This window comes from Adiantum capillus-veneris, chromosome 19 (genome assembly GCF_014529385.1).
Source record: "Adiantum capillus-veneris isolate H3 chromosome 19, ASM1452938v2, whole genome shotgun sequence".
Taxonomy (NCBI): Eukaryota; Viridiplantae; Streptophyta; class Polypodiopsida; order Polypodiales; family Pteridaceae; genus Adiantum; species Adiantum capillus-veneris.
In genome coordinates this window covers 82,818,696-82,832,666 of record NC_140949.1, presented here as the reverse complement: position 1 = coordinate 82,832,666, position 13,971 = coordinate 82,818,696, and the positions used below count along the sequence as shown (strand labels likewise).

Genomic DNA, 13,971 nt, shown 5'->3' with positions numbered 1-13,971 from the left:
CGATGACTATTAGCGCACATATTATCGTGCACATTACCACATATATTACCACCATATGGATTTTCAAAAATAAACATTCTCATTTGGGCTACCCAAAATTGGGTAGCCCAAATAAGCATCTTTATTTTTGAAAACTTGTAAAACATATCAAATATCAATTGCATTTTGAGAAGTGTACAAAAAGATAGTAATAAACTTTAAAATTACAACTCAAATGTTACCTTTATAAATTGAGGCAGAAAAGAAAAATACTTTAAAATAAATACAAATAAAGTTTCTTGTGCCACATTTGTACTTGTAGGAAAGGAATATTTTATCTATCATAATCCCATTTGTCATCCTCCTCGTCCTCGCCCCGTCCTTGTCCTCAACTGCATACATTGAATCGCTCTGACTCTACATTAACCAAATTATTTTTAGACAAATCAATAACCCAAATTAGCTATAATACAATATTCATTGTCTATACTTACCCCTTGTAGATATCTGACTGCTATGTCAAATTACTCCCAAGAGATATGATAATATATCTTCCAACAACCATAGCTAAGTATCAAAATCTTGTGGCTCTCTTGATACTTGAACATTATTGTAGTAGGACGGCTCAGAGTGATATTCTCTTAAGTTTTTTTTTTAAAAAAAAAATCATAAGCAAAAAAATCTTCTAATTCAAACTTGCAAAATAAAAAATAACTTACATATTTATCTTCTCAAGTTGCTTTGCCTCCCAAACCATAGTACATGGGAGTTTTCTTGGCCCAAGCTTTGCATTGCTGATGATTGTGGGATGAGCCTGTTTCAATTTACTCGCTCTTTTCTTGCATTTCCACTCCCATCTAAATCTACCATGTTGCCACCAGGATAACTCTTGCGTTTCAAGCTTTGCATTGCTGATGATTATGGGATGAGCCTGTTTCAATTTACTCGCTCTTTTCTTGCATTTCCACTCCCATCTAAATCTACCATGTTGCCACCATGATAACTCTTGTCTATATTTGTGACCTGGTTGGCTACTGCGCATTGTACACTTGATTGTTTGTTTCTAAATATTATTTTGATATATGCCTCCAAATTGGTTTACATTTGTATGATTATAATGAAAATTATATGTATTATTTTGTATTATACACTATATTCCTTAATAATGTCAAATAAAATGTATAATCGGTTCTATAATCTTATAATCTAAATCTAAGTAAATTAATTTATAGCCCGTGTAGGTGTAAAGTTTCTAATTTCTCAAGCAAAAACTAAAAGCCTATAACTTTTACATTTAAAGTGTTAGATTTACCTTTTGCAATAACACTGGAATTAAAGGCGAAACAAATGATTATCTCTAGCATGAGTAAACACGTTTACTCTAGCACAAAGACAAATAGTCTCTATTTATGATATGTATCCATCTTCAAGTGTGAGTATATACTCCAACACAATTATAGATGGCTTAAAATCCTAATCTTCTCCTCTTAAAGTGTGAGAAAACTTGCACATAAAATGAGCAAAATTATCATTTTTATAATTATTAAAGAATATTCTTTAAAAAAAAAGCAAACCCTACTACAAATCATAATAAACAAGATTACGTCAATATACAATTAACAACTAAATTTTATAATTAACCTATATCCTTATTTTTTTATTCTTTTTCTTTTTCAAATTTCTAATTGAAAGATAGAGAGGATTACTTTTTTAAAGTAAAATGATATTTTTTTTGTCAAATGATGTTGGGAGAGCACCGAGGGCGTTGGAAAGGGGGAAGTCGGAAAACCACCAGCTCACTCAATGAATGCCTCTCTATAGCCCAATGATCTCTAAGCACCCCTGTCCCCTAGTAAACACACACCTAGACTCCCTATTTGTAAACATTCAATATCCGAGCTCGATCCCGATCCCGACCAACCCCGACTATGCACACCTCGTCGCAAAGCCTATCAGGATGGCTTTCATCTACAACCCTTCAAAGCACCATAACTGCACTAACAACCATTTCAATAACCAACAACCCTCCAATCCCTATTAGATCTTTTTCATACACCCACTCGCTCTTGAGCTCATAGATTTGCACACCATAGGGTTTTTCGCACTTATGAGATATCCACGAACTTTACTATCCCTTGTACATAGCATACTCGCACAGAAACCAATCACATGTACTACAAAGGAGAGGGATGCACTCAAATGCTATACACATAGAGGCCATAATAATTTTGATGCACTTGGCTTTAATTAATACAGTATATCGTGATGCTTTCAATTAAAAAAATGCCCTCTCATCTCTTGGATCTGGCTATTGCCGCTTGTTGATGGGACTCGCAATAGACAGCCCGTGTCTTGCCTTATGGAACTCTGTAGCAGCTCCCTTGAGGATCTCAGCCCGCCATGCAGATGGCGGCGCCCTCCTCCTTCTGTCAAGTCTCTCCAAAACAGTGCCAGCTCTCTCCTCAGGGCGGCCCTCGGCCCTTCCCCTCCTCTGCAGCGCTTCCTTGAGGCCCCCTGGTTCGGTCTTCCAACCCGTTCCCTCATGCAGTCGGCAGCCCGCCCTCAATCACCCCTTCACCTGGTCGCCTTCTCCTCCTTGATGGTGCTTTAAAACCTGCTGCAGTCGGCCCATCAACTGTATGGCGTCACCTCCTCTCGTCTTCAATTGGCTGCCACATGCCAGCTGGCCCCCTTCCAGCCACCTCCTCCTCTTGACTTGGCCGCCCCCTCTGTCTGCAAGTGGCGGCCCCTCTGCAAAAACGGCCGACTCCCATCCACTGCCAGCCCTGGCGGCCTCTCCTGTGCTTGCCCCAAGAACAGCCCTTCAACTGTCGGACGCTATGGTCTCTCTCTCTCTGCTCTGGCCAGTAGCAACCTCGCTATTGGTCGCTTTTTCTCCTCCAGGCGCTCAGCTGGCTGCCCATTGCAAACAGGCCGACTACTCCTCTTATACAACTGCCGCGCCCTCTCTGTTTTTGCATGGCCACCACAGTGAACACATGGCGGTTACCTCTCTGCATCGACGAGCAGTCCCGCCACCTTCATCCTCTTAAACTCCAACTTTAAAAGGCTTTGGGTTTAGCCCCCCTTTCACACGGTCGGCAAGTCTTTGATTGTGGTATAAAAAGAAACTCCAACTCAGCTCCCCTCCTTGCCTTTGCAATGTCCACATTAGCTCTTAAGAAGCCCGAGCAAATATGAAACGACCACACCAAGACTACTCCCCGATTTGACACCTCCTAAACAAGAACCGCCTCTCATGTTGAGGGCTCATGGCCACAAACCCAACATAATGGGCCCATAAAACTGAATTCTTGGTGGAAGGCACCTCGTCGAGAGTATCACAACTACCATATATTGAGTGGCACCACCTGCAATAGCTCTCAATGGACATGTTGTAGCATAGATACCCTGGCAAGTAGAGGGTCCTGCAGACATCTCGCTCCAAATCCCATAGCATAAACCTGATAGCACCTGCATTCAATACCACTTGCCTTGTGTTGGAATTAGGGTTGCAGAGAAACACACACAGCTTGGAGAAGACAAAGGAAGCTCAAGGCACACAATAGAGAGTGTGTTACTTAGTGTGCAATGGAAAGATGGATAGCCCTAGAGTGATGGGCATATATACAATGCACGGGGGGAAAAACCTCCTAAAGAGGGAAAAAATGCCCTGACGGTCCTAGTGTGTTCACACACATCACTACCACATGTATATGGTAACAAATCCCCCCTAGAGTGATACGGTGAACGAGAGCTGGCACATGAGTAAAGGGAAGTGCAATGCCCTGAGGACAGGATCAGTCCACAAAGGGGAGTAAGCCCAAAGCTTTGCGGAAAGCTTCAAGCTTCTCACGAGACAATGCCTTTGTGAAAAGATATGCAAGGTTGTCCTCTGTTGGCACATAAGCCAAGTCGATCTCTCCTGCTGAGAGCATGAAAAACTGGGTTCCTCGCAACTGCCAATGCACTCTGACTATCAGTGTAGATAGTGTTGGCAGTGTCCTGTCCAACACCCAAATCAGCCATAAGGCGTCTGAGCCATACACACTCAACCGTAGCTGTGAAAACTGCCCTGTACTCAGCCTCACAACTCGAAGTGGCCAGAGTAGGTTTCTTGCTCAACCATGATATACATGAACTGCCAAGCATGAAACAAAAACCACTTGTGGACACTCGCGTGTCAAAATAACCAGCCCAATCTGAGTCCGAAAAAGCATATAAGTCTGGCGAAAATGATCCCCCCTTGGGACAAAACAAGCCAAGATGTAAAGTGCCACTAAGGTAGTGGAAAATCCTCTTGACAGCCTGCCAATGCTTAGACCCTGGGCTATGCATAAATCTGCTGACCTGTGAGACTGCAAACTGAATATCCGGCCTCGTGTTGCATACATAAATGAGGCAGCCAACAACAATTTGGTAAAGAGTGACATCAGTAGGATCACCAGCATGATGTAGACTCAACTTCAAACCTGTTTCCATGGGACTGGCAATAGGTTTCCAATCCTCAAGTCCAAACTTACATAGCAATGTCTCTATGTAACTTAACTGACACAAGGCAATACCGCCATCACACTGCTTAAACTGTATACCCAAATAATGATGCAACAACCCCAAATCTTTCATCTTGAAAGTAGCATTCAAATCAGCCTTAAATTCAGCAATATGTCTCTCATTACGGATGTGAAAAACAATGGTGCGCTTCACAGACAACGCAATCAATGCATGAGCCTGCGCATCCTTAACATCCCAACGAGCTTGTTCTGCCGTAGGCAAAACAACTCTAACAGCCGCAATCCTTCCAGCAAGACCTGCAACATCCTCAACATCGCCTACATCCTCAGACTCAGGACGTACATCAATGCCCTACACAATGTTCCAGACACACTTTGACATAAGAACATGTTGCATCATATAAGCCCACATAGGGTAGTTGTCCCCATTCAACCTGTTCTCAGCAGCAAACATCTTGAACACATCTGTGTTGTTGTTGTCAGCCATGGTAAATGCTGCACCGGATGTGAAAACTGCCCAAAAATAGGAGAAATGGAGCGGGAAAAACCTGTGCTATATAGCACAAACCGTAGAAGACTATAAGGCACCTGTAATGCAAAAAACGGCACTGACAGAAATTCTGCACAAAATGACGAAATAGCCTCTGCATTACTAGTAGCCTGTAGTGGAAACGGAGGCGGAAATGAGCCCAAAATTTTTGTCGACCTGCGATCGCTCGCCAAAGCTCACTGAAATCGAAGAAAGTGAGCAGGCGTGTGCTGGAGCAGTTGGTGACTAAGCCCGAGAGGGCGTGACCTGCTCTGATACCAATTGTTGGAATTAGGGTTGCAGAGAAACACACACAGCTTGGAGAAGACGAAGGAAGCTCAAGGCACACAATAGAGAGTGTGTTACTTAGTGTGCAATGGAAAGATGGATAGCCCTAGAGTGATGGGTGTATATACAATGCACGGGGGGAAAAACCTCCTAAAGAGGGAAAAAATGCCCTGGCGGTCCTAGTGTGTTCACACACATCACTACCACATGTATATGGTAACACCTTGTTCCCAACCTTGTGATATAAACATTTGCTCCTGTCACCTGTGATAACAAAAAAACACTTGCAGTTTTGACTAGCTGCGAGTGCTCCGACTCGGTGTACGTGGCTCATGGCTCCATCAAATATCTGCTCAAGGTCCTTGCCATTTGCCTGCAAATTGCCATGCCTCAACTTCTTGCACTTCCATAGATCGACACAGTTTGGCTGTACCAGCATTGCCTACCCCCTCATTGAGCATTTATGCCGAACCACAGTATTATTTAGGTAAAATAGGTATGTATAGAGATAATGATATAACATAGCTACATAGATTGCATAAGAAAAATGACAATATAGCGTCTATATAGATAGAATAGAAATAGATAGAAAAGCATCTGCTACTGCAATCATCTGCCAGGATCAAAGGAAAAGCTCGAAGCCTCCCCAAACATGGTGTAGAGTCCACCTGTATAAAAAACAAAACAATGGCCGTGGCCATCCACCTGTAAAGTAGGTATATCCAAGCCTTCCTTTGCACTTGTAGGCCAATAGACAGGCCACCTTTCCAGTTCTTCATAACATGGAGCTTTGTCACCCTGTATCCACAAGACTTCGTGCCAACCATAAACAAGCTTTTGACCACTTGAAGCATTGGTACCATAAGAAGCTATTATGTCACCTGCTTTGTCACCCTGTATCCACAAGACTTCGTGCCAACCATAAACAAGCTTTTGACCACTTGAAGCATTGGTACCATAAGAAGCTATTATGTCACCTGCTAGAGAACTCTCCATATCATCACCTTTATCATATGAGCATTGAAATCTACATAGTACACCTTGCAAAGAAACCTGGAATAACATAGCTATCAATAGCCTCACATAAAATAGCAAGACCCTGCCATTTGCCTTCACTTGTTGCATAGCCAAGCAAACCTGTATCCAAACCCTCTGTAAACGGTTCCAATGCCACCTTTTTATACACAAGAACATGACCTGCTAGAGCTTCAACCTGTTCAAATACCTCATCACCTGCAAGGTTGGCGGTACCTTCCTCTTTGCAAGGAGCCTCGCTCTCATACGATGCACCTATATCAGTTTCCATAGAGTTATCTGTCAGAGCTAACTCTCCACGGCTACACACAAACTCCAAAACTTCAAAGTGCACCTCGACATGCCCACCAAGCCAAAGTTTCCCCACCCCCTGCATAGACAAATCAGTGCGACATACCTCTGTTTCTACTTCTAGCTCCTGCAAGTCATTCTCAAGAGCCTGCTCTTCAATCAAACTGGATGCACAATCAAACCACATTTCTTCTTCCAATAGGGACTCACCATCACAAGACATTTGATAGGGCTGCTTGACTGGAAGATTCACACAAGGTGCAACACTATACTTCTCTTCGACATTTAGCTGGCTGGCAGGCAACTCGCATATTTTTTTTTCCACTTCATCTACATGAAAAACATCATAACTTTCATACCTAGTGTTGGAATTAGGGTTGCAGAGAAACACACACAGCTTGGAGAAGACGAAGGAAGCTCAAGGCACACAATAGAGAGTGTGTTACTTAGTGTGCAATGGAAAGATAGATAGCCCTAGAGTGATGGGCGTATATACAATGCACGGGGGAAAAAACCTCCTAAAGAGGGAAAAAATGCCCCGGCGGTCCTAGTGTGTTCACACACATCACTACCACATGTATATGGTAACAAATCCCCCCTGGAGTGATGCGGTGAACGAGAGCTGGCACATGAGTAACGGGAAGTGCGATGCCCTGAGGACAGGATCAGTCCACAAAGGGGAGTAAGCCCAAAGCTTTGCGGAAAGCTTCAAGCTTCTCACGAGACAATGCCTTTGTGAAAAGATCTGCAAGGTTGTCCTGTGTTGGCACATAAGCCAAGCTGATCTCTCCTGCTGAGAGCCTCTCCCTGACATAGTGGTAATGCACCTCAATGTGCTTTGTGCGAGCATGAAAAACTGGGTTCCTCGCAACTGCCAATGCGCTCTGACTGTCAGTGTAGATAGTGTTGGCAGTGTCCTGTCCAACACCCAAGTCAGCCATAAGGCGTCTGAGCCATACACACTCAACCGTAGCTGTGAAGACTGCCCTGTACTCAGCCTCACAACTCGAAGTGGCCACAGTAGGTTGCTTCTTGCTCAACCATGATATACATGAACTGCCAAGCATGAAACAAAAACCACTTGTGGACACTCGCGTGTCAAAACAACCAGCCCAATCTGAGTCCGAAAAAGCATGTAAGTCTGGCGGCAATGATCCCCCCTTGGGATAAAACAAGCCAAGATGTAAAGTGCCACTAAGGTAGCGGAAAATCCTCTTGACAGCCTGCCAATGCTTAGACCCTGGGCTATGCATAAATCTACTGACCTGCGAGACTGCAAACTGAATATCTGGCCTCGTGTTGCATACATAAATGAGGCAGCCAAAAGTAGTTTGGTAAAGAGTGACATCAGCAGGATCGCCAGCATCATGTAGACTCAACTTCAAACCTGTTTCCATGGGAGTGGCAATAGGTTTGCAATCCTCAAGTCCAAACTTACATAGCAATGTCTCTATGTAACTTTTCTGACACAAGGCAATACCACCATCACACTGCTTAAACTGTATACCCAAGTAATGATGCAACAGCCCCAAATCTTTCATCTTGAAAGTAGCATTCAAATCAGCCTTAAATTCAGCAATATGTCTCTCATTTGGTCCAGTGATCAGCAAATCATCAACATAAAGAACCACAATGAGAAATACATCATCCTCACGCTTTACATACAATGTGCTTTCTGTTGGACTGTTACGAAAGCCTCGTTTAACCAAATGAGTGTCAGCTTTCTCATACCAAGCACGAGGAGATTGCTTCAACCCATACAAAGCCTTCTTACATTTGCACACTTTGTCCTCTTGTCCTTTTATGACAAAACCGCGAGGCTGTGTTACATAAACTTCCTCAAATATGTCACCATTCAAGAAAGCAGTAAACAATGTCTGATTGATGTACATCCCAACCAAAATGAGCTGCCAATGCACATAGAAAACGCACAGTAGTCATACGACAAGTGGGAGCAAAAGTCTCTTCATAATCTATGCCTTTTTGTTGTGCATAACCCTTTGCAACAAGTCGAGCCTTATGGCGATCGATCTCACCATCCGGCTTGCGTTTCAACTTGTAAACCCACTTCGTACCAATGGCCTTTTTGCCAGGAGGCAAATCACATAAAGTCCATGTGTCATTCTCTATAAGTGCATCATATTCTGATTTCATGGCAGCAATCCAATTTTCTGAATTCTGTGCTTCATCAAAAGACAGAGGCTCCTCAACATCATGTAAACTAGACACAGCCAAAGCATAACAATCTGATGCATAAGATGCATGGCGAGAGCCTGAACGAGTACAACTAGATAAAGGTGCATCCAATTTACTGTCACGCAAAGTGTGCACCAGCCATTTTGGCATACCTCTAGCCTGCTTATTTTCAGCCCTTTCCTCATCAAGTACATCATGTACATCTGCATCAGTAATAGGCTGTTCTAAAACATTTTCAGAAACCCCCATAGGCTGTACATTTGCCTCATTGGAATTTACATTCGTATTTCCACCACTGAAAAGAGGCAACAAAGTGTCATAAATGTCCTAAGAGCTTACATTACTGTCTCTAGTACATGACAGCAAGGGTTGAACAGAATCTTCCACAAACACTACATCCCGTGAAACCAAAATACGTTTTGTTTGCGGATGATACAACCTGTAACCTTTGCTTTTAGCACTATAACCAACAAAAATACATTTGACAGCCTTATCATCCAATTTTCTGCGCTGCACTTGTGGCACCAAAGCATATGCCAAACAGCCAAAAACACGCATGTGCTCAATAGAAGGTTTTCTATCATGCCATGCTTCATATGGAGTAATAGACTGCAAAGCTTTCGTAGGACACCTGTTAAGTACATAAGTGGCACACATGATGGCCTCAAGCCAAAAAGAATGCGGCAAAGCTTGACTTTTGACCATACATCGTGCCATTTCTGTTAGTGACCTATTTTTCCTCTCAACAACACCATTTTGCTGAGGTGTATAAGGCACTGTACATTGGTGTTTTATCCCACGACTAGCCAGAAATGCATTAAATTCATGAGACATATACTCCCCCCCTCGATCGGAACGGAGGGTGCCCATAGTACATTTTGAGACATTTTCAGCCATAGCCAAAAATTGTTTGAAGCACATAAAAACTTCGGACTTCGCTTTAAGCGGAAATACCCACGCATGCCTGGAGTAATCATCAATGAAAGTCACGAAGTACAGGTAATTGCCCAAGGACGGAGTTTGCATGGGCCCACAAACGTCACTATGCACAAGCTGCAACCTGCATGTGGCCCTAATTGAACCATCCTTTGGAAACTTAGAACGCTGCATTTTACCCAGAATACAGCCTTCACAAACATGTTTGATAGGTGCTTCAAGAGGCGGCAAAGAAGCAACCATATCAGATTTCTGCAAACGCAGCAAATTGGCAAAATTCAGATGACCAAAACGTGCATGCCAAAGTTTTGCATCTGAAATAGCCCTTGAATCTACAACAGCATTTGCAAAATTTTGTCCACACTTGTCATACAAAGTGAGCTTATACAGCCCACGGCACAAAAGCCCAGATGCAACAATTTCATCACCAAAACTGAGATCATGAACTGTACATCTGTCATCCACAAATTTGACTACAAGTCCAAGTCTAGCAAGTGCGGATACAGACAAGAGATTCTTCTTGATCCCACGTACATAAAGTGCATCAACAAGTGTGAAGGAACTGCCATTAGCAGCAGTGAGCACAATCTTTCCAACTCCCTGAACTGGATAAGAGGCGTTGTTGGCACAAGTGACTGAATTCCCATGAGGGACAGACTCGAGAGAGGTAAACAATTCACGATGTGAGGTAATGTGCTTTGTAGCACCACTGTCGAAATACCACACATGTGAATCTGCAGCAACTGACAAGCATGCATCATGGACAGCAGGATTGTAAGTGCACTCTGCGCTAAAAGCCCATTCTGCATCAACATCAGCATCACAATCTCCTTTCACAGAAGACTCAACAATGGCTGCATTTGTAGTGGAACCAGCATTTGCAGTGGAACCACCCTCTTTCTTCTTAGCCTCTTTGGCCTTCAACTTAGGACACGACTTGATCAAGTGATCATTGGCTTTACAATAATGGCAACGCATCTTCTTTTTTCCCTTATCACCAGAATTGCCAGACGAAGTGCTGCCAGCAGAAGCATTAGGAACAGAATTTTTGCCACTCGCAGCAGAACCATAAGAAGTGGCTGCATTACTGTTACCTCCCTTTCTTTGAGAAGCAATAAAAGCCTGTTCAACTGCACGCTGCCTAGTCCTGTTTTTTCTAGAAAGTGACTCTTGCAACAGCAATGTGCATAATGCATCAAACTTGACAACTTCAGGATTTCCTTGGGTCATCAGTCTCCAAGTACTAGCAAAAGTCTGGTAGGAATCTGGTAAGGCATCAAGAACAGTCTGCACAAGGGAACTGTCAGTAATGACTTCACCTGCAGAAATGAGTTGCTCATTGATATCCTTGACACTAGCAAGGAGAGTGTCCATATCATCTTCCTCATGCATAATCTTCGACTCTAGCTCTTTACGCAGCAAAGCAATTTTAGCCTCATTGCGGCTTGCATAAAGACCTGCTAGAATATCCCAAGCCTGTTTTGCAGATTTTGCTGAACGGATGTGAGGAATAATGGTGCGCTTCACAGACAACGCAATCAATGCATGAGCCTGCACATCCTTAACATCCCAACGAGCTTGTTCTGCTGTAGGCAAAACAACTCTAACAGCTGCAATCCTTGCAGCAAGACCTGCAACATCCTCAATATCGCCTACATCTTCAGAACCAGGACGTACATCAATGCCCTGCACAATGTTCCAGACACCTTTTGACACAAGAACGTGTTGCATCATATAAGCCCACATAGGGTAGTTGTCCCCATCCAACCTGTCCTCAGCAGCAAACATCTTGAACACATCTGTGTTGTTGTTGTCAGCCATGTTAAATGCTGCACCTGATGTGAAAACTGCCCGAAAATAGGAGAAATGGAGCGGGAACAACTTGTGCTATATAGCACAAACCGTAGAAGACTATAAGGCACCTGTTATGCAGAAAACGGCATTGACAGAAAATCTGCACAAAATGACGAAATAACCTGTGCAGTACTGCCCGTAGTGGAAACGGAGGCCGAAATGAGCCCAAATCAAAATTCTGAGCAGACCGAACTCTTCGAGCCCTCCCAAAATATTTGTCGACCTGCGAACGCTTGCCAAAGCTCACTGAAATCGGAGAAAGTGAGCAGGCGTGTGCTGGAGCAGCTGGCGACTAAGCCCGGGAGGACGTGACCTGCTCTGATACCAATTGTTGGAATTAGGGTTGCAGAGAAACACACACAGCTTGGAGAAGACGAAGGAAGCTCAAGGCACACAATAGAGAGTGTGTTACTTAGTGTGCAATGGAAAGATAGATAGCCCTAGAGTGATGGGCGTATATACAATGCACGGGGGGAAAAACCTCCTAAAGAGGGAAAAAATGCCCCGGCGGTCCTAGTGTGTTCATACACATCACTACCACATGTATATGGTAACACCTAGAAGAGATGGATTCTATCTCCCAGATGGTATCTGTGTCCAAACTGCTGCTGAAGCTTTGAGAACTTTCGAACTCCTCTTCTGATCTTTCTGGTTCTTGCACCTTTGCAGTCATTCTCGCTACTGGCTCTAGAACTGAGACCTCTCCTTTAAGATCTTCTATTACCTCGTCCTCTTGAGGAAGCAAACTGGGTGGCACCCTGAATATACCTCTCTGCACCTTTTGAGCCCTGGTTGGCACTTCGTCTACCTCTTCTACCCTGGCATTAGCTTCACGCGCTTTGATCACATTCATATAAACACAGAAAGGAGCTTTTACCTCTTGATGCTCTTTGATTTCTTTGGGCCTAGATCCACTTGCTACCGTGACTGCCGACTGTAGCAGCCCTGCCTCCATCTTCTTCTTCATCTTTTGACTATTTGCTCTGGAAACTTGGACAGTTTCATCAAAGGTCCTTGGATCTTCACACTCCACTCTCTCACGAACATAGGGATAAAAGCAAGATAGAAACCTTTCCCGATTAAAATATCCCGCATTTGTTGCTTGGGTAGTAGCTGCAAAATCCCCCTAGTAAGCTTCAAATTTATCAACAAAAGCATCGAAATTTGCACTTACGTCCTGTTGCAAGCCTTTGAGCTTTGCATCTTCTTGAAGTTAACACCACTTTTCGATACCGTTGTAGAAACTGCTCGCAAAATCCGATCCAATTCTGCTTGTAAGAATCTTCTAAGCAATCAAACCAAACTTTTTCTTTACCTCGTAACACCAAAGGTAGAGTCCGGAGCTTTGCTTCATAACGTGGCATCTGCAATACTGTCAGCATAAATAGCTCAAAATCGGGTATCCACTCGTCACCATCTTCATCTCCTTTGAAAATTGGACCAAACTCCTGCTTCATCTTGATTCACGAACACTTGGTCAGGAAGCAATCTGTGGATCCTCATTGGGGGCACCACAAGATGGAAAAGGGGAAGTCGGAAAACCACCAGCACACTCAATGAATGCCTCTTTATAGCCCAGTGATCTCTCAGCACCCATGTCCCCTAGTAAACACACACCTAGACTCCCTATCTGTAAACATTCAATATCTGAGCCCGATCCCGAACAACCCCGACTATGCACACCTCGTCGCAAAGCCTATCATGATGGATTTCATCTACAACCCTTCAAAGCACCATAACTGCACTAACAACCATTTCAATAATAACCAACCCTCCAATCCCTATCAGATCTTTGTCATACACCCACTCGCTCTCGAGCTCATAGATTTGGACACCATATGGTTTTTTCGCACTTATGAGATATCCACGAACTTTACTATCCCTTGTACATAGCATACTCGCACACAAACCAATCACATGTAATACAAACGAGAGGGATGCACTCAAGTGCTATACACATAGAGGCCATCATAATTTTGATGCACTTGGCTTTAATTAATACAGTATACCGTGATGCTTTCAATAAAAAAAATGCCCTCTCATCTCTTAGATCTAGCTAATTCCGCTTGTTGATGGGACTTGCCATAGACAGCCCGTGTCTTGCCTTATGGAACTCTGTAGCAGCTCCCTTGAGGATCTCAGCCCGCCATGCAGACGGTGCCCTCCTTCTTCTGTTGAGTCTCTCCATAATAGTGCCACCTCTCTCCTCAGGGCAGCCCTCGGCCCTTGCCCTCCTCTGCAGCGCTTCCTTGAGGCCCCCTAGTTTGGCCTTCCAACCGGTTCCCTCATGCAGTCGGCAGCCCGCCCTCAATCACCCCTTCAACTGGTCGCCTTCTCCTCCTCGATGGC

General features: G+C 43.8%; 1 protein-coding gene across 1 annotated transcript; it reads right to left on the bottom strand.

The window, feature by feature from the left end:
- Positions 1-2,287: 2,287 nt before the first annotated feature.
- LOC147434339 (uncharacterized) lies at positions 2,288-12,589 on the bottom strand. Its single transcript, XM_086489619.1, has 5 exons — positions 12,180-12,589; positions 6,448-6,995; positions 6,192-6,314; positions 2,558-2,778; positions 2,288-2,503 (listed from the first exon to the last, which is right to left on the bottom strand). Exons 1-5 carry the CDS (start codon positions 12,587-12,589, stop codon positions 2,288-2,290), a joined length of 1,518 nt encoding a protein of 505 aa, XP_086345745.1.
- Between the last annotated feature and the right edge of the window lie 1,382 nt (positions 12,590-13,971).